This window comes from Scardinius erythrophthalmus (assembly GCF_964197995.2).
Source record: "Scardinius erythrophthalmus genome assembly, chromosome: 20".
Taxonomy (NCBI): domain Eukaryota; kingdom Metazoa; phylum Chordata; class Actinopteri; order Cypriniformes; family Leuciscidae; genus Scardinius; species Scardinius erythrophthalmus.
This window is the reverse complement of record NC_138240.1, coordinates 17,030,842-17,053,615: the sequence shown is the minus strand read 5'-3', so window position 1 is coordinate 17,053,615 and position 22,774 is coordinate 17,030,842. Positions and strand designations below refer to the sequence as shown.

General features: G+C 36.7%; 1 protein-coding gene across 1 annotated transcript in view; it reads right to left on the bottom strand.

Annotated features, from left to right (window-relative positions):
• Positions 1–22,774, bottom strand: part of grid2 (glutamate receptor, ionotropic, delta 2) — a gene marked incomplete at both ends in the record, with an annotated part of 472,158 nt that overhangs the window by 137,650 nt on the left and 311,734 nt on the right. Inside the window, one exon of the mRNA XM_081348596.1 lies at positions 5,421–5,474. Coding sequence (XP_081204722.1) covers positions 5,421–5,474 — 54 coding nt within the window. The remainder of the gene's footprint in view (positions 1–5,420; positions 5,475–22,774) is intronic.

Here is a 22,774-nt window from a genome sequence, read left to right as displayed (position 1 = left end):
AGGGACATGTCAAGGTAACGTCATGTGCCTTTGTGTTTTATTTACGAGGACATAAAACTTTCCTCAGATGCTCTAAACTCTCCGCCAGCCTTAAGTGTCCTAGTAGTCTGACAGCTTAAAAAAAATATCCGAAAGGTTACTTTGAAAAGTCTGAAATAATGACAAATATACAAAAATATGGGTACCCCCAGGATCCTCCAACTTAAATTCAAGGCTTTTTAAGACCTTTTTAATACCATTTCAAATGAAATTCAATGCCAACTTCGTACCAATTCCGACAGAAGTATGAGGGGAAAATGTCAAATCTGTATACATTTTAAACCCTAAAAAATAATTATGTACAAGTAGACTACTTGAATTAAATAATACATTTTATGTAAATTACCAGTCATATAAAAATACATACGTAGCGTGCACGTGTGTAGGCCAATGTTAATTTTGGCAGCCATTTTTAATTTAGTCTTACTCTTCATCTTCAGACGAAAATGCTTATTGATCTTAGTCACATTTGAGTCATTCTGCCTTTCATAGTTTTAGTTGACGAAATGTGTTTGCATTTTTTGTCAACTTTTAGTCATTACTTTTAGTCAAACTGCAGTTACTTTAATTTTGGTAGCTATTTTATATGTAGTCTTTAGACAGAAAATGTCATAATTATTCTCTCTAGGCCAATTCGATTAAGCTTATGAAAAATTTAAATTAAGCTAACAGGCTGTATTGACTGCACTCTTTAGCAGTAGCCCTTGTGCAATTCTACATATCCCTTTTCCTTAGTTCTCTAATTTTTTTAGAGTGCCGTACCCCCTCTCTTCCACTTAGACTGCAGTCACATCTTTCCATTAAGGGACAATATTTGCCCCATTTAATCGATTTTTCCATTTCATTTTTCACCTTTATAATACCTTTAAAAAATAAATAATGCTTTAAATAAAACAATGTTCAATAAATATTCAATGTTAAAAAACGTTTAATATGAATAAAAATATGATATTAAAATCGCCAGTAGGTGGCGGTAACTCATTGTCTTTGTCAAAGCCACAGATTTTGTTGCAAAATAGAGCAATAAGCCTGACAATACTGTTTAAAATGTAGTACATCACTTAATGTTACCCTTTTTTTTCTTTCTTTTTTTACTGTTGTATAAAATCAATGTCACATTTGAAATCGTGTGGATAGTCGGGAAACATTGCATTCTTGCTCGCATAATGATGCCTTCACGTGCTATGGTAATTATGGTAAATACCAAAAGCCGACATGGAAAATGCACATGAACACCCCCTCATGTGGTATTTTCCACTGGGCAACTCGTAGAATATTTTGATGCACGAGTTGCGAATACTGTTAGCGGATAGTTTTTGTAGCCTATACAATGTTGTGTCATTAACGATTGTAATATAATGCGTTAACACTCAATTTTCAACTTCGCCGCAATTTCCTTGGTTCATATTTAATCATTTTATGTCATGTTTAATTTTTTTTAATTATTAATTATGTTTTAATCATCAGAAAGCACCACATTAACGTTTTTTTTTTTTTTTTTTTGTAAAGATAAAAAAGATACTCTACTGACACAGACCTTGCGGGTACTACATTACGACAACAAAAGCACTATGCACTAAGCACTACTTTCTATGACGTGAAGCACGAGGTGCACTCAACGTTACGCGACTAATTTTTAATTAGTCTACATTAGTAACAGTTAATTTTGTTACGGTATGAATTTAATCATAGAAAAGGCAAAAAAAAAAGTAAGACCTTTGTAACGAAATCCAAGACTTTGTATACCAAATTCAAGGCTTTTAAGGCCTTAATTTGAGATTATCAAATTTAAGACTTTTTCAATGCTTTTAAGACCCCGCGGGTACCCTGACAGTTTATATGATCAGAGGAAACCGACTTACCATTTTTTGAGCAGCTGAAAGATCATTTGATCTTGTACTTATTTTCGTAAAGGGTTAGTTTACCCACAAATGCCATCCTAGGTGTATGTGACTTTCTTCTTTCAGCCAATCAGAGTCAATATTCACTGGCTTCTGGTAACGGCTTGTGAGTCTAGTTTTGGCCGAAGAGTGACCTTTGACCTGACGCATGATGTATTAACGAATGCGGAAGCACAGAGGATAGATCAAAGCAGAACAATGGTCACAAATTAGTCTAAAATGAGAATTTTTAAAGAGGATTGTAAGAGGAGCTTGAGCTTGTTGCCCAGCCCTGTTTGTTAGAACCGCAAGAGGCGTATACTCTCAGCTTACTCTACTCCTACATCCTACGTCATACGTCAGGTCAGAGGTCACTCTTCCACCAGAACTAGACTCGTGTACTTCCGTTACCAGAAGCCAGTGATTGTAGTTTATAAAGTTCTAAATATGGATATTTTTCTTACAAAAACGCTTCGCTTTGCTTTAGAAGGACGTTATTTAACCCACTGGAGCTGTATGGATTACTTTTATGATGGATAGATGCGCTCTTTGGAGCTTCAAAAACGGACTTTTTCGGTGTTATCTATTTTTGTAACGGGATGTTTGGACTCACTAAAGGGGCTCCTTTAATGTTAGTCAAAATATTTGTGCCAGAAATGGTCACAATTTAATATGTCATGGCAGATCTCTGATGTCCCCCATTTAATATGTCATGGCAGATCCGTCAGAGTAAGATGGCGGTGTAATTTCTCTTAATTAATTACACAAAAATAGAGCAAGTTTCTTAAACTCTAGTTCTAGAAAATGAAGAACAAATAAATGTGCATCAGGTGTGCTTTGTTTTTTTATGTTTTTAATTAATTTATGAAGCCACGTGCAAACTTTATCGTTACATATTAGGCTATATTGTATAATAATGCCATCATATTCTGTGCAGGCAATTAGCTTACTTCGCTGTAAATAGAAAAGTCAAGCAATATCACTGCTAAATACCTTTAAGTATTGTGGTATTCCGCCATGTTTCTCAGTGACACGCCCCAAACTCCTGAAAATCCTGAGCTTCCCACTTATATTTACGACATTGTGGTGGTGTTCATGTGCGCTCAACTCATAAATACGATCTTAACGAGATGACTTGAACGCACCATTAACACTACAAAGGCAGTTCACCTATCAAAATAAACCACATAACATCTAGAATAAAGGTATATCAATGCGCATTTCCCGCCAGTCCTGTGTAAACTACAACGGCACGCAAGTTTTTTTGTGTGTTTTTTTATCCAAGGTTATCATGAGAGGCGGACATTGCGGAGAGGAGCACAAGAGAACAACGGAGTCTGAAGTAGCTGCTCGCTTAAAAGGTCTTGCTCGCCTCTCGTTTTCACAGAATGAAATTTGAGTTTGCAAGCTTTTGAATGATACCTAATCTATGATGATTTCTAAAATATGTGATGTGAAAAAAGGCAATAAAAAAAGAGCGATACATTTTTTTTTCTTCTCAAAATTCCGTTCCTGAAAATCATAGCGATCAGCCGACTTCAGATAACCATAACGTTTGTTACCAACAAACGATGAAAGAAATAAAAACAGATTTGGAAAGTGCTTGAAACCAAATTTAATGTGGTATCAAAACTGTAATAAGTACAATTTCACCATGTGATGGGTTTTCCAGATCGCATCACATATGCAAAAAAATTAAGCCAAATTTTCCTCACTTTGTAAAAAATTGCACAGTGGCTGGTGCTATACACACATCAAGGAACAGCAAATGTTTGTTGGACTTAGGGGTGGGCGATATCTCGATATTTACGATATATCGAGATATTTTTTAAACTCGATATGGATTTTGACATATCGTATATATCGATATATTGTTTATATTTAATTCTGATTTCGCCAATTTGCTTGTTTGCCTTCTCTGTGCTGTGCTCGCCCCCGCCCTCGCGTGTTGTCTCATTCAAGTCCCCCGAGTCCGGTCAGGCACATCAATCTTTCCCCGCCCAGCGAGTGCTTGAAGTGCGTCAGAAACAGCGCGCGTGCGCGATCAGTTGTTGTTGGTATTTTTTTGTGTAGCGTCGCCTCTCGCCGCATTGCTTTTGTTTGAGGGCGCTTAACACACTCACACTTAACATGCTCCCTTAGAAACGGGCCTGGCAGCTCGCGCCAGGTCTAGACACGGTGAAAGTTTCCTGATTGTGACGGATGGCCGAATTTACATGACACATTATAAATTAGCATTAGCCTAAGTTACCTATTCTGCTATATACATTGCCGAAAAGAAGAGAAGAAGATAAAGGTGGATAAAGACAGAGGTAAAGTGATGTAATGAATGAACAGTTTATCTAATTGCATAGTAGTCAGATACTATAATTTAATGGCAGTTATTTTTACCTTAAACTTTATGCTAGCAGTTGTTCTGAGTTCCCCAGAGGCCCCAGACAGTGTGATTTTGTAACAATCATGTCAATTTTTAGATGCATTTTTATCACTTTTTTAATTAATGTTTTACTCTACAGTTGTGCAGTTTTTGGGGGATATATGGCATTTTTTTTATTTATTTGCCAAAATTAGTAATGATATTTCTATACAGGTTTATTAAAAATAGTGCAATATGTATTATTTCTTCCTTTATTTTACAGTTAAATTATTATTTTTGTATACAGGGATTTTTTTTTTTTTATGTTGCAGAAGCACTTTGTTCCTACATGAACAGCCTACCAATTTGCACTTCAATAAAAAAAGACTGTGGTATTTGGCATATTTGTTTTTGCAGTAGTTTTTGGGGGGTTATTTTTCCTGTAAAGATATCGAGATATATATCGTATATCGAGATATAGCAAAATATATCGAGATATATTTTTTGCTCCATATCGCCCAGCCCTAGTTGGACTTTCCTTTATTTTACACTAAGTTAGTTCTTCTGGTCTCCACAAAAAAATACCACAACATTACTGGTTAAGCCTAGTTTCTAAACATAGAGTCTAGCCGGCTTTAAACGGTTGTAATTCAGAACAAGGTGTTTTTGGCCTGGGAAGTGAATTTGTTACAGTACAGTTTCATAGTGCACTGAAGTCCATTATTTAAAAATACCAATAAAACTGATTTGTATGGCCTTTTTAAATAAAACCAGAGAGATTAATAGAGGTTACCATAGAGATTGACTTTTAAGCTATTGAAATGGCTGTAATTCAGGCAGATGGGTTCAAAGTCTATATCTTCATTGTCTTCTCCTTGTCACAGGATCATTTTAGAAAAATGTTTTATTCGTTAAGGAAAGCGCTGAATTATTTTGGAGCGCTAAATTATTTTAGCTTCTTGCCAAATCTAATTTAAATCATTGTGCTGTAATTTGTCCTTATCTGGCCATCTTCTTCAGGCTCAGAATGAGCCATTGTCCGCCTCTCACTTAGACAAATCGGTATGTAAAGATGCAAATATATTCAAATGTGCTTACAAGAAGAATAAACTGGATTTCTTACAAAATTGTTAGAAAGAACCCACCTCATTTATGATGATCCAGTGACAGTCAAAAGCCACGAGATTGGTTTCCACCACCTAGAGAAAAAGAAAGAAACATTTAGCCACTTAGAAACTGAATTATTTGGAAGGGAGTGAACTGACTCCTCCAGTCATGTGTTTCATTTATTATAAAAGCATTGACAGCTACAGGGTTCCCATTGAACTTTCAATGATTTCTCTTCAAAGTTTTAATAGGGGACAAGGCAAAGGTTTATGAAATTAATAAACAGAATAAAATTGACATCCATAACAGAGGCATAGTATTACAGCCTGTAAAAATATCAGTTTTATATTCTCTGTCTGTCCCCATATGTATCTACACACTGTTCTTCCCATTGTGTCTGATCTTTGCTTCTCTCTCTCCACACCAACATGACACAAGAACAAAGTACCCTTCACCAATGTTTCTCCTGCCCACTGAACCAGCACCGCATTTCATTAACCATAATTGTTTAGGTGACCAAATGTGGATGTCATAAAAAATTTTTGGTCATAAACAAAGGGAACAGCAGGAGAATCTGACGGCTGGAACAGCGTTAATAGTGTTTTAATCTTCCACAACCACCTAATAAACTTTATAATTACTAAAGAGACAAGAGGCATAACAAATGTTCATCAATTGGTACAAGAAGACTATACTTGTCAAACAGAGCTCTGTGGGCTTTATGCTGGGGGTCTTCATCACTGATCATTATAGTGCTGGTCAGAATTATTTGCCCCCTTGGTAAATATGATCAAAGATGGCAGTGAAAAATAAATCTGCATTCTTAATCCTTTTGATATTTTATTAAATCTAACCTTTCATTGAAGTAAAAGAATTGAAAGTGGATTGAAATCACATTATGAAATAAATGTTTTTCTCCAAAACACGTTGGGAACAATTATTTGCCCCTTTTATTAAATACTTTTTCAACCCCCCTTTTCCAAGATAACAGCTCTGAGTCTTCTCCTAAAATGCCTGATGATTTTGGAGAACCCCATGTGTAAAATGAAATACTATGCTGTATCTTTAATGCTGTGGGCATTATTAATTTTCTGCCAGAGGTCCTGGACATATTGTTCAGATACATGGCATCATGGATTTGATCAAATACCAACAAATAAAAAATCAAAACCTGACAGCTTGTGCTAGAAATCTTGTAACAGGCCATGTTTGGATCTTCCAACAGGACAGTGATCCAAAAACAAACATCGAAATCAAAACAAAAATGGGTCACTGAGCACAAAACCAAGCATCTGCAATGGCCACCCCAGTCCCTGACCTGAACCCTATAGAAAATGAGTGGACTGAACTGAAGAGATTCTGTATGGAGGAATGGTCTCTGATCTCTTGTCAGGTGTTCTCCAAACTCATCAGGCATTATAGGAGAAGACTCCTTTTGTTATCTTGGAAAAAGGAGGTTGCAAAAAGTATTTAATAAAAGGGGGCAAATAATTGTTCCCAATGTGTTTTGGAGAAATACATTTATTTTATAATGTGATTTCCCCCCTTTCAATTATTTTACTTCAATAAAAGGTTATATTTTTGTATTTAAAAAAAAAAAAAATATCAAAAGGAAAAACAATGCAGATTAATTTTTTACAGCCATCTTTGATCATATTTACCAAGTGGGCAAATAATTCTGACCAGCACTGTAGTAGATAGGAGAGACTGGGGAGTGTTGTAACACATCTGGCTTTTAACTTGTAGTTTTTTAACCATGTGAATCGAACTGATATTCCAACTTATACTCAAAATTCCCATATTTATCTGCAACAAATTAATTCAGAATTAAACTGCTTATCATTAAACCATGTTAATGAGTGCAACAAAGGTGGGTGGTAACACTAATAAAAAAACATGTCATTCCTCACCACCACACTTAACTTCATTAAGATTTTAATAAATAAAAAAAACGTAACTATTATACACATTTTAATCCAAAACCACATATTAAACAGGAAAAATTTTGAAAAAAATAAATATTTGTTTTATGCAATAAAGACTTTTTAATGCTTCAGAGAAAAAGCACATTTCTAAACTGAAAGTATTAAAACACCCCCAGTCTTACCTACACAAGTGCCATGTGTAAACATTAGCTTAGTAACTGATGTTAAAATTACCTATGAAACTCCTTAAATCAGCCTAATATGTTAACAAGAAGCCTTCATCGAGAAAAAAAAGTACATGACCACCTTTTGACACTCAAACAGTAGTAGACATAAAGTGCCCGCTGTTAGTATTAATGACATGCAGAGCCGATCAGCCCTATATGCACACTACGCAAGTTGCGTAGGGCTCCGCAAATTACTCAAGGCCCCGCCTCCCCCTCGTGTCAAAGCGCGTCAATCAAAGTTTACAACATCGATGAGAAAAAGTTTACAACAAAAGTTTACAACATCGATGAGACCTTATGGTCACGGAAAGAGAGAGAGAGAAAAAAAACACTATGAGAGTGAATTGCGGGAACAGCAATCAGGCAGACTTGCATTCTCTCCTCTCCAAGTTTGATGTCAGCAAAGAACAGTAAAGTTAAGTTGATGTGCATCTCTCTCAAGTCTGTCTTTCTAACCCAGCTGGGCAGTGCATCTTTTGGTCTGTCTGTGTCTTGCTTGCTAATGCCGGCCACTTCCAGGGCTGTGTTCTGTAACTGTGTCTGACAAAAAAAGTGAGAGTGAAATACAACTATTTATTACGTTTGATAGACACAAAGGGCAACGGTGTTTGTTTATAAACTGCAGCTAGGAAAAGATAACCGCATCGCTCGTTGACATGTTCATATGCGCGTGCACGAAATGTAACGTGCCCTTTCCAGCAAAAAATGTGGGGACCAGTACAATATGGGCTTGATGGCACTCCTCATTAAAGACGCACATACTTTTAAAACAAGACAATGTTTATCAAGTCTCCAAGTCAGTTTAGTTACAATTCTGCAATAAAGCAAGATGCAAAGCAATGTATTGACATTGACTATTGATTTATAGGCTATACTGCATTTAAAATGTTGATTAGCTGGACATTCTGGTCAATATGGATGCACATCCCTCAGTAAATAATAACCATCAAGTATTGCTTTTATCATTTAAAACACAGTGACATGCTATGGCAAGCCATTTTAGCTTTTATTCAGTCACAGGATGCATTTTTGATATCAATAATTAAATTTGTACTATTTAAAATGTGAATTCTTGATATTAAGAATATCTAGTTTATAATATCTTTTTCTAGTAACAATGTCTATTTCTGATATCCGGAATTACATTTTCATTAGTACTAGTTAAAGGAGGGAGGATTGTAGTGGGAGCACTGGGGTGTCAGGTGTGACTGTGTGGCAATGGCAAATGGTTTACATGGCTCATGGGTCAGGTATGAGGGCCCCTTAACAAAATTTTGCTTAGGGCCCCAGGGAGGTCAGGATCGCCTCAAAGTTTACAACCATGATGGTCATGATGACATGGCCTAATCATGTTGATGTCTGAGGCTTTATGAGGTCATTATAGTAACTCACAAAAAGTGTATGTGACTGTGTATATACAGTCAAAAGTTTGACTCCGAGGCAGATGGTTCAGCCTAATTAAAGCATTTGGCATAACTTCTACTAGACTAAGATGCACCTCTAAGGCTTGTCCTAATGCCAAGAAAAAGTTCAAGGTTGTTACAGAGTGTGCTTGACCCAATCAAATATCTCTCTATATTAGACGGTAAAATGCTAAATATTTGCATCCATGCTGATTTTTTTCTTTGTTGAATATGCAATTTAAGTTGATGGTGAGAGTTGTGCCATCCATTGCCAAGGAGGAAGGTATTGATTCTGGCAGCGAGCTGAAAGTTTGCACAGACGAGATTGAGATGCTCACACTGAAATCTAGGAAAATCCTTAAGCAAAAGATCTGTCCAAGTTAAACAGAGTCATCTCCAGGGCAAAATCAGGCTCAGGAAATTAGCAAATAGACCTACATGTCTGATGTTCCTTAAAGGGATAGTTCACCATTTTCACCACTTTTTTTCTTCCATCAAACACAAAAGGAAAAATGTTAAAGAATGTACTGTGAATGGGAAATGGGGTCTGAGATTATTATTGTGTGAGTGAACGTGATCATCTCTTCCTCTTTTAATACAAGTTACAGAATAAACATGAATGAACATCTGAAGGTATGCTGAAAAATACAGTACAACTAACCGAAACATATCGTATCTGGTGTAATCGCTCAATCAGTGTTTTAGCGGCAGAAAGACATTAATAATTTCCGGACTGTCGTGGTACATACAACAACCAATGTATTAAAACCTTACCAGATTTTTAATAATAAAACAGCTTGTAAACAATGTCACATAGCATTTACCTCGGGTAAATCATTCAGTGTCCACAGCTTGTTAGTTCGCTAGAAAAATGAACTCTATCGCTAAATATATGCACTATATATGCACTAAAATTTAATTAACGTAAAGACAGTAAACCACTGTTTAAAAAAAACAAAAGCAGTTTTCTCCCCCCTGCTGCACCAAACTGTACCGTGACTTCAAAACCAAGGTACGAACTGAACAGTTGTGTGTACCTTTACACCCTTTACAACTTAATTCATTTTGTCTGTTAATTTAAATTTAAGTCTAGATTTATTAACGTTGGCCCATGGAAATATGAACACACTTGACTGAAGAAAGTGCAGGGAAAAGTTTACCCTTTATTAAAAGTGAGGGTGACACGTTTCCCTGCATCCCCAGCGTATTATACACCCATATGTTATGTTAGATAAAATGGTCCCACTATGTTGTAACCTTTAAATTAATCATTTGATACAATGTACTCATGATTTTACGATTTACTTAGGCCTATATTTTTAAAAATACCTGCATGTAATTAATCTCTATAATTACATCTATAATTACTCTGTTGACCATTCCCTTACCCCTTACCCCTAAACCTACCCATACCACCAAACCTGTCCCAAACCTTACCTGTATCCCTCCTCAATAGAAGCAAAATTGTTTTGCAATACAACATAAACACAATAGTACAACGACATTGTACATATTCTTTTAGATAACTTGTGTGAATTTTACCGTTTAGGCGCAAGGAGGCATGAAAGAGAATTCGTTTTATTATTTGTCTGTCCTGACTAACCTGTTGTCAAAACCGGTGAAGAACCCTATTAGATGGACAGATGACTGCGAGACAGCTTTCACAACGCTAAAAGACAAGATGTGCTCCAGCCCAGTCCTGCAGAGTCCAGACTTTTCTCAGAGGTTCCTTGTGCAAGTAGACGCGTCAGCAACGGGGACTGGTGTGGTCCTTGTCCAGGGAAGCACTGGAGAAGAGAGGCCAGTTGTTCACCTCAGCCGTAAACTACTGCCCAGGGAAACTAGATATTCGGCGGTCGAGAAGCGGTCTCGCCATCAAGTGGTCCCTGGACAGCTTGCGCTACTACCTCCTTGGTCGAGAGTTTGATCTAGAAACCGACCACCGGGCCCTAACCTGGATTCAGTCCATGAAGGACCACAATGCCAGAGTCACACAGTGGTACCTCGCCCTGCAGCTGTACTGCTTCAAGATACGGCACCGACCGGGCAGACTCAACATGGTAGCCGACTACCTGTCCAGGTTTCCGGCCAGTACGCGGCTAGGAGAGGGGGAAGGTGATGTGATAAAGTCACATTAGATGCCACCGCTGGGGAAGCAGCACTGGCACACACACATACACGCATATATACACACATACATACCAGAGTTTCCGCTAGAAAAAAATGGTGCCGGTCAAAGTGACCGGCAGAGGTTTCGTTTTCCGGACATTTTGAAGATATGCCGGTCAAATGTTGCCTCATAATTAGTCAAGTTGAGGAAAACTGGAGGAAGGCTATGTAACTTAAAAAATGACATAATCAGGCCGAAAGCAACATGTTTATTAGCCTAACTTTCAAATAAAAAAAACGGAAAAAAAATATGAACGTCCGATTGGCGTCAATCAACGGCAATTGTTTTTTATGGTTTCACATTCATAGTTTAACAAACCAATCCCCCTTCCCCACATAAAATATCTGAAGCCTATTGTTTTTACTCAAGCGAACTTCCCAGTGTCTCTCCACAACTTGCAATGCGCATAAGCCGCGTAACCCGCAAGGCGACTTCGCTGCTTCGTCTTGATCCGATTCTGCAGCGAGAACCCCCTCTCTGTAGGAACACTCGAGACCCATTTTCTACTATGGTTATGTAGCCTACGTTTCTTCATTCGGATCTATTTGCGATCCATTCCATTCTGAACAAACAGCGCAGTTTATATGCTTCGTCCTTGTTTCATTATTCATTAAGATAATAATTAATAAATGCGCCCATAATTATCAGTGAACTTGATAAATGTTGCAGATATGTTTTGCTATGCATGCACAAACAAATGCCTTTCAACTTATGTGTGCAAAATTCAGAATAAAATGAATGTGCAGCAATTTGTACAAATAGAGAGTCTAGGTCTACTATACCTGTTGTAGCCATTAAATGAGCTGATTTAGTTTAATATTTGTTAAAATATTATAATGTTATTTTTTTAATTTATGTTGATTATGAAAAGTGAACTGCACGAGTAAGATATGATGCGCAATATCGAGAGACATGGAGCGGGTCAGACATGATTTTGACCACTTAATTAAGTTTGGTTTTGTAGAATGACTTTTTTGAAGTGAATTTCGTTTTGTATAAATTGTATCTTAATTTTAATAATTTTTTTATCAACCAATTGCCTGTATTTAATAAATAAGCAGCAAAATATAGCAGACGATAGGCCTAATCATGCGTGGGCGCCTCGGTCACTTGCATTGCTCGTGAACAGGAGCGCATCTCATCCTAATTTAACGAAACTCAACGTAGGCCTCACAGACATGAAATGTATCTTAAAGCTTGAAATGTATTTTTAACAATTTAAAACGAAAAGAAATAGGCTACTCTCTGATTATGTAATCCATGATGTGCATTTCTCTCTATAGGCGCATTCACTACGGAGATGACGATCGTCAACTTCATCTTTACAGCTGTTGTTGCTGTTAATAAACTAAAAATAATAGGCCTATAATTTTATTAAACAATAAATTAAATGAAATTGTAATTGTATTAAAAAAGCAACAAAAAAATCCTGTTTAAGTTTTTTTTTTTTTTTTACCTATACGCATTAAATTCAGGTAGGCTACTGAGTCACTGCCCTCAGTGCCCAGAAAAGCGCTGAAACGGAGATGAAGGGGAACCCGTTTTTATATATTTTTTGGCTTATTTTAACTGGCCCATCCAGTTTTCTGGAGGTGCACCTCAAAATCCTGGCGCCGCTAGTGCTTCGCAGCGTCTGAAATCAAGAAATAACAGACCGCATTCCACATCGGAATTCAACCAAGCCATGTAATAATGTTTAAAAACTTTCAAACGGTAGAGCCTGTTCCTTTATAACATAGCCAAAGGTCGGTGTATTTTTGCTTTATTACATTTTATGCTTATTCTCAAATTCAGATTGTGTTAGGGGGGCGGGATTATAAGGCAATTTTAATCGGACAATTTGACCGGAGAGATTTAATTTTGTCGGACATTTCATTTTTTTTCCGGTCAATGTCCGGCAATTACCGGACAACGGAAACCCTGATACATACTGACCTCATTCATCTACATCTCGTTCCTCCCTGCCATGGCCGCTATCATAGGAGCGGGTGCACACGCGATGATGATAGCACATGGACATTCATCCATTTCTCCACTCTCCCTTCCATATTCATTCCCCGGTCATTTCATACACTTACATTGCACTGTCTGGTTGTTTGGTCTGGGTTGTTTGTCTGTGTGGGCGTAGTCAGTCTTCCGGCGCAATCGGCCGACGCGAACTATCGAGTGGCGGCCGTTTATGACGTCATGGCCGGGTCGCGCTGGCGCATCGAAACCGGAAGCTGATGAAACCATTGTCTAGTGTGAATAGGTGTTCATGTGTGTAGTCAAATGGAAAATTATGTGTTAAGTGTGAAGGTATTATGTGTTTATTATTAATATATATATATTGGGAATGGATTAATACGGATAATCAAATAGATGAAGTATTTGTATGTGTATTAATTGTTATATGTTCCGGGAATTGGTGTGGCATAAAAAGGGGCGGGGTTTGGCCTATTTAAGCCAAGGCCAAACCTGAAGTCAGGACTTGTTAACCAAATCGGAAAGCGAAAGTGCAACTGTGGTGCCTCAAGCGACCAAAACCTTTGTGTACAGGTGTACTGTAGATACGTTTTTTTGTTGAAGAGTTCTCTTCTTTATTTTTATTTTTTTGTACTTTTTAGGGTTTTTCTTTTTTTTTTTGTGCACCTGTATATACTTCACTGTGGACGGTCTTCTTATTGGCACTGTAAATAAATTCCACCTTGCACGAAGTGCTTCTGCGAGTGCGCCATCCTTTTACATTCATTCACAGACTCACATTTCTCCCTGAAGACGAGCTGGTGGGCTCGTCTTCATCACACACGCTTTCTGAGATGCGCAGCTGTGTGCGCACACAAAACTTCTCACACATTGTGCACGAGTTCTCTTCAGTGCTTAAATTGGTAAGGCTTGAAAATGCATGCAAATGATAAACTTCCGTGACCATGCAGCACTGGTCCGATCGGGACAGTGAAAGTTCTTTCAACTGTCCGAAACATCTTTCAAGCTGAAAGCCGCACCTGCATCCGCCATGTTCAGCACAGAATGAATAACAACGCGCTAGGTAAATTAGAGGATGACATCTAGTGGAGAAGATAAAAATTAACATCAATCAGATCTTACGTTCAATGATTGCAAAAAATACATAGGGAAAAAATATTGATTCATGTTTTTTGAGATATCGAATCGACCACATAAAAAAAAAAAAAAAAAAAAATTTATTGAAAAATAAAAAAAATGTGCCCAGCCCTAACTGATATACATTGATACACTATTGACAAAAGATAATGGACCTTAATTCGTATGGCTTCAGAAGACTTCTATGAGACTTTTTTCCCCCTTTTCTTGAAAGTTTGACACCTTCCCAGAAACCCCATTCGCTTTTATTATATGATAAAATAAGGACAAAACGTTCATTAAGTCACGAGTAAACTATCGATTTAACAACCACAGAGGAGAATAATCAGTCATTGCATTTCAAAGACCAAAACTTGGAACTTGCAAAATGACAGTCTGAATATGAATATCTGGGAATCTGGTCTGACTTGCTGTGGAGCTGCAACGACACCCCTGAATGACAGTGGGTTAAAGTAAAGTCTTTAATAGTAAAGTCTGCGAGATCAAATCCCGTGATCACTCGGTGACTCCCACTCCTTGGCAGTGCTGTCACCTGTAAATCAACCCTGAGATTTACGGGGAGACCATAGGAATTCACATCCAGATTGTTGTCCCTAAGTTCCCCATTCAGAGAGCTCAGTACTAGAGGTCTCCGCCTAGGGCTGGGCGATAAAACGATAACGATATGTATCGCGATAGACACGTAATCAATATCAATAAAAAATGCGTTCGATAAAACGTTCGATAATTTTTGTTTTCTTCGTCGGAAGAAACCAGAGGTTGCGAAAGCAAATTTGGTTGCATGAACAAAGGCACTCAACTCTCTGGTAGCCTTGCAACGTAGGGGGTTGACACGCAACAGCCAGTCAATGGTTGCGCAATATTGTTGTCTCGTGTTGGATTCTTCAGTAACAGAACCGGCGTGGAGTGATACAGCGATTGTTGATAAAACAGGAAAAGTCAGCTCGCCAGACTTCAAGACTTCGTCTGCAAATTATGCAAGACCATCGTCAGTTTCTCTGTTATTCGCGTGCTTATGAGCTGTTTTAACGTGTGTGTTTCTCAGCGCGTACATGTGAAGCTCACATGCACTAAAAGCCTGTCTACCAGCGCCTGGATACTGGACTATATTTCGAGTCTTATTGTGCTAATACTGTTATATACACACAAGGTTTACATAAACTAGTCGGATATGTCTAAAGTGAAAGCAAACTTGAGAAAATTGAGAGAAAATCTGCATGTCAAATGCGTGTATAATAGACACGTCGCGCGCAGCTCTTAAAGAGACAGTATAGTAATAGTAAACACGCTGCCGCTTGTCTTTAAAGGGATAGTTCACCCAAAAATAAAAATTCTCTCATTATTTACGCACTCTAATGTTGTTCCAAACCTGTATTAATTTCCTTCTTATATTTTCAAATATTAATATTTTGAAGAATGTGGCTATCCAAACAGTAAACAGGGCTATCCCTTTAATGTTAATAAAACAACAAAATGCAAAGAGAAAATCATTCACTGCTCTTGACTGATAACTTTAATAGTAGCTTTAAGTATCAATATATAATTTATACAGTGAAGTTGTTTTGTTTTATTTTCATATTTGTTCATTTAATTACTTTCTTCAATGCTACTGCTAAATACACCTACTGTAGCTGAAAACATAAAGCACTGTTTATTTAATCTGTATATTAGGTTGTGTGTACGTGTAATGTGTATCTTTGATCTTAATATTTAATAACAAAGAACATAATGAGAACTTTTTTATCTTCGCCCCTTTTTTACATTTTGTTACCTAAGGCTTTGAGCATTACAGCCAAACTAATGTCCATATTTTAAAAACAGCCACAAAATAGTAAAACCCACATAAAAAAGAATCATGATAAAATCATTAATCGTGATTTTCCTGAAAAAAATCGTAATATTATATGTTTGCCATATCGCCCACCCCTTTATAAAGCATTACTTACGTATTCTTTAATTTTGCACCTTAATGTTAAGAGATAATTGTTAAGTGTTCATTCAGATTTTAGACTAATTATTTGAGTGAGTGTTTTCCATGGTCGTGTTGACATTACTGCCTTTATAACTGATGGGATTATAATCAGAAAGTTTAAAATAAAAAATCTTTAAATGTAATGTATTTGTCTCCTGGACTGGTCCTTATTTTAAATATGTCATAAAAAATATCAATAATTATCGATATCGACCGATATGAAACACTTATATCGTGATACAGTTTTCAGCCATATCGCCCAGCCCTATCTCCGCCTGCACTAATGTGAAAACCCACTGAAGAATAAGCAGTTACCGTTAACCACAATCACACATCTCTTTTAATTTCCTTCGTATTATTCCTTTTCCTTGCTTTCTAATGAGCCCGAGTTGTTGCGGCCTGCCTTTAACAATTCTCACATTAGAGGAAAAAAAAAAAAAAAACAAAAAAAAAAAAAAACGAAATTTCTTCAAGGAGAAACATTCAAGCTCTATCCACTTTCAAATACAATCAGTTGTTTAAATTATATGGTGAAAGCAATGTCCTTCAACCAGGTGCTTTCATAGAATGAAGATTATTGTTATTATCTCATATTTTCCACCTGCCTGAGCCCTGGAAGTGGAAGGTGAGATGGTGCATATTCATTAAAGAAAGCCAGAGAGAGAGAGATGACCAGAATTAGACGTGAACTTTGACATCTACAAACCGCACAAAGATGCCTCCGCACCACCTCTTTTTATCGCATAAGTGACCCAGCTCATCCAAATTTTAACCTAACTTGAAACTTTGCCAAGAAGTTTTAGTTTCTACGGTGAGACATACTTTTTATATTTCAAATTCCATATTTCATCTTGTGAATGTGTTTGCAGGTGAAATGGATCAAGTGAACAGACAGTTTGTACAAAAATTACCTCTAATATAATGCTAGATGAAATCTAGATAAATTATGCTTAAAACAGTTTACAGTTTGCCAATGTCTTAAGAAAAATACATTTATTTCAAGGTTACACTTCAGCTTTACCATCACTGGAATAAATTACATTTTAAAACATATTATAATAGAAAACAGTTATTTTAAATTATAATAATATTTCACAATATTACTGTTTTAGTGTATTTTTGCAAAGCTGTATAAGAGACTTCTTACAAAAACATTAAAAAATCTTACCAACCTTAAGGCTTTTGAAGGGTAGTGTATACAGTATTTTCCTACACAATTTTGCTTCTCAAACTAATTGAAGTTGTTTTAAGAATATTTCTTTTTTTTTTTTTTTTTTTTTTTTACTGAGCAAAAAGACAAATACTATTTTTCACATTCAAGTGACCCTTTTCAACTTTAGAATATATTTTAAAAAGATACAAGTTCTTCCTCATTGTAGTGTCCTTATAACTTTTAAACAAAACTTTGCTTCCTGTGCAATTATTATTTATCATAGTTCTATTGATTATGAGATTACTATGCACAGTAAAAAAGAAGAAGAAGAAGAAGAAGAAGAAGAAAAAGAGCTGCCATTTTTTGCTCTTGGCAAAGTTGACAACACAAGATCTCATAGAAAAACAGTCTGTGCTGCTAACCACGAATGCCATATGTGACAAAAAAAAATAGGGAGAAAAAGCTCTGGTAGTTTACTGATTAATTCCTCAACATGGCACATTATTCTTCAGAGTGAATTCCAGCATGTTATGTACTTAGCTCACACTTGCTCGAGCATGAGCGCTTTAAATACATCAAAACTGTTATGTGTCACAATTGCCATTTTGCTTTAATGTCAGCCAGCCTCGCTGTGAGATGCAGCTTTAGTCATGTATAATTCATCCACTGTGTGGAGTCTGTCAGGAGGGTGGCCCATCTCACATCTGTAGTGTGACTTTGCACAGCACACAAAACACTTATCATGCCATCATCTCTCTGAGGGTGCAGCACAGTGTCTCCTGTAACGGAGGTTTGGATGATGAATGCACAAAGCAACACACAAGACATACAGAAACACTCCAACTTGTTCGCACTTCATAATTATGTCACTTGTGTCTCTGATAACAAAGGGCCAGTCTAAAATGGATGTGGGTATGCTGTGAAATCATAATTACATAATCATGGGGAAAAAATTAAACTAATAAAAAACAAAATACGAAACAATATCATTGGACATCCTCAGGATCACATTAAAGTCCTATTATAGTCAACACAAAATTAAAATGGTCCCCATTTACTTTCTTAATGCACATTAATGCCTTAATTTGAATTATTCATTGGTGCATGTTATTCTAAAGACATTTTTTTTTTTGAATCTTCCATTAAAATGTAACTTCCTCTTATTCTTCTTCTGAATAATGTTAACCAATAGCAGGCATTGTTTTAGCAAACTTACAGTTGATCTGGCTACATTCCAGCCAATTTTTTTTCCTCTTGTTGAATAACCTATTTTACTTTGCAATAAATCACATTACAGGAGTAAAAGGTGTTTTGAAATCCAGTTAAAATCTGACTTATGTTAATGCCTCTTGCACTGAGTGATTAAAATCTGATTTGTTTGTTTTTGTTTTTTTCTGCCATTTGTAGTGAGACAAAAAAAAAATCAATGGCAAAACATCCATTGCTAAAGTCTAACACATGGTGAACTTACACACATTTGTGCTATTACTATGACAACCATTGTGGACATGTAGTTTGAGGAGAAAAAAAAAATATCTGGCCACATATGTTGCAGAAAAATAACTTGCATTGCCATTGCCATAAAAAATGCAATAATAAAAAAATAAAAAAAGAATAAAAATATATATACAAAAATTATTGAAATAAAAAAGTACTGCTAATGCAACAGAATTTACACCACCTTTTATTGATATTTTTTTCATATACTGTACATGGAGCACAGCATGTTCCTATAAGGAAACAGGTCAGAAGCCTCTTGTTTCTGAGGACAATGGCTTTATCCTTCTCACATCCCCCTTTAGCTTAATTACCCTGAACTGCTTGTATAATTTGGTCCTGATCTCACTGTAAATATGCTGCTGATTTGTGGTTATAAACTGGTACTCTGGCCTCAAGGGCGAGCTAGAGTAAACACGACAAGCTTCAGGGTGTCATGACAAAAAGCAACTATCAGAGTTATTGATCACCTGTGTTTTAATAGATTATACTGTATAATCAAGCTTCTGCACTCTTGACAGATCAGCTGAAACAGCAAGCCTGTCTTTGCTGAGTCTTGCTTAGTTGAAGTGACAGGATTTCCCATGTTTCTTTACCCAACCAGTTATCTTTGCAGCTCCTTACATAAAATAATTATAATGTAGTCAAATAATTACCCGCAGGCTCATGTGTTGACAGCAGAGGCAAGAAGCTGCAGCGGGCAACATGGAAATAATTTCTCTCCATTACAATGTTTGATCCACACTGAGCAAAGTGTGGAACAAGTGCAAAGGCAGAAGATAAATTAGATTTTTTTTTCTTCTTTTTTTTTACTCTGCACACCTACATGTAATTTACAAAAAGGTCAGAGCTGGTTTCTTTTTTATTACATTATTTTTAAATCTGGGTATGTACTCAAACTAGTAGCTTTTTAGTGTCATGTCATAATTTAAAAAAAAAAATATAAATCACACACACACACACACGCACGCACGCACACACACACACACACACACACACACACACACACACACACACACACACACACACACACACACACACACACACACACACACACACTTAACACTTAACACTAAGGTCTCATTAACTAACATGAACTACTGTAACAATGAGCAATATACTATATTCTTACAGAATTTACTACAGTTGGTAATGTTAATAAAAAAGCTCATGTTCATGTTAGTTCACAGTGCATTAACTAATGTTAACAGATCCAACTTTTGATCTTAAAAATGTATTAATTAAATGTTGAGATTAACATTAACTAAGATTAATAAATGCTGAAGAAGTATTGTTAATTGTTAGTTCATTGAAACTACTGTAGTTAACTAATGTTAACAAATGAAACATTGTTAAGTGTTACCCAAAATCGTAATTCTTTGATAATAATATTATATACAATTTTTTATATACTTTTACCGTCTCTAATTCACTGGTTACATCACTTGCCCACTGTGGCACAACCCCGACCGTGGTTTTAAATTTTTTTAATAGTAGCGTAATAAAAATCATTTAGTTCAGTTAGAGAACAGACACTACAATTAAAAACTGAGCGTGTCTGCTCAATGCAGTGTGAGCCGAGAGAGTCACGGCATAGATCATCATCAGGAGGCAGATTTCATTTATCACGTTACAATGGCGGAAGGTTTGGTTCAAAGCGAAATGTAAAATCGCCTATTTGGCAATATTCTGGATTTAAACCCAATGCAAATAGCTAACCTGCAAAGAATTAGTTGAGTTTTTCTAGTTGTTGTGTCTCCCCGAATTCGCGATAATTCTAAAGCGAAAGTAAAATGCGCACCGCCACACAGACGTTCATAGCGGTGCATGTCCACTGCCGGCTCAACATCGTGATGTCTGTCATTGTGTCTGGCATCGTCTATCGGCCCAACACTAATTACAACACAGCAATATGGGATTAAAGTTGCAATATTATGAGACTAAAAGTAATGTAAAAAGTAAAATGTATAATAAAAACATAATATATAAAAGAAACTTACAAATGGGAAAGTCTTGTAAAATGTTTTTATTGTGAAGCGATTTAGAATAATGTCACATATTATGTTACTTTAATTGCAACTTTATACATATAATATGGCTCATAATGAATATTCTTATAACTTTGGCTTTATACTCAAAATATTACAACTTTAACGTTACGACTTTATTCTTGAAACGTTATAACTTATAAAAGGTCTATTATGGGAATATTCCCATTATGGCTTTCATTAAAAATGTATACATTTATTTTAACATGACACTAAAATGCTATCGCAAACAAAAATGTTGATGACAAGTAACCTTTTCTGTTCCTCTACACAAGATCCGTGCAGCAGGACCCTAATAGAGATGCTAAGGTTGTAATTTCACCCCTTTCACACAGAGGAAAGTTTAGTGAAATATCTAAACATTGTCTCAACCTCCTTCTATCAGCATCCTTGTCAGTATTGTGCTGATAAGACAGTACTTTATGTTTTATGAGCCTGAATGTCGGATGTTAGTTCTCAAAGAATGAGCATTTATGAGGAAAAAAACAACAATCTGCAACTTGTTTTGTCAATCTGCGATGTGTGGAAATGTTCATAACCCCATCCACTCAAGGCTCAGTTTCTCATTAGGGGCTCAAAAGTGGTTGACTCTCAGCTATCCCCATCCCAAGATGCCAACACATGTTCAACTCCATAAAATCCTCGGATGCTAGTTCTGTTTCATTATTCCCTGTGTAACATCCAAGCACACTTGCACCACTCAAAAAACAACACTTTGAATAATCAAGAGCTCGCTTTATAAGTGCAATAGTTCAGTCCGGTCCCCACGGGCTCAAACCAGAGAACTTGATGCCAGTGTGTCGTCTCTCTCCTCCCGACAAAACCACATCAATCTAACATCCAGCAATCTGCCACAAGATGGAGGTCCCCAGATATCATCTAACACTCCAACAAAGTGCTGTTTGCACCTGACCGATGGTGGCAGAAGCAAAGTATGATGGGTGGTGACAATGCAATCGTGACCTGGTGTGTGACCCCTGCACGAGTTTTTGTGCAGTGGGTAATGGGACCACGAGCTGGAAGAGGATTATGGGAGTAATCCAGCCACTGTAAGCTTATCAGCACATGCCATGTTTGTGTCACTATTCATCAAATTCCTCTTTGGGAGACTTGCAGCATTAATAGCAAAGAAATAAATGAAAATACATGGCATTGAAATAAGACGGTCCCAAGGCAACAGGCAAAAACTACAAGTAAATCCAAATGCAAATTCCAAACGAGGCAGGAAATTTTTCGGTTTGAAGGAGTGCAAGCTTTCAGTCTCTGAACTGAAAAGTTGCTGATGGTAATGGTAATAGTAATGGTAATAATCATTACAATTCCATTAATCCATAACATCCTTGCGAATCAATAACAATCAATGACATTCTGGATGCTGTTGCCCATGCAAAAATAAATAGGTACGCAAATAAAAGTAAATACATCTTCCGTCATTCAGTCGAAAAATGGTCTGCAGTGGTTCCATCTAAGTCAAAGGAAAATGTATGAATTTACAATGCACTTCTCCTCTCGCCACCGCAGACGTCTTAGTAGCGAGCTTCCCATTTAAGTAAAGTGCATGAATTAAAGAGAAATACTAGCACGAGTAATTTCATTCTTCACCCTTCATTCCACTTTAATCGAAAAAGCCAGCCCTAGCTGTGTTATCTATTTTCCAAAGACTGCTTTATGGCAGCCTGTTTGCCCATTCAACAGGACTCCCATGGTGATATATTGTTTCTACAGACCCATGTAAAATCGGCTGAGGTCTTTGCGACTGAAATTAAACACAATGTAGAGATAATTTGATTGAGATGAGAAAATGGCCAGTGTGGCATAATTGGCCATGTAATGTTCGGGAGCGGCTCGGAGGATGTGGCGAGTGACAGCAGCGCAAGAGCTGTAAATAATCCATC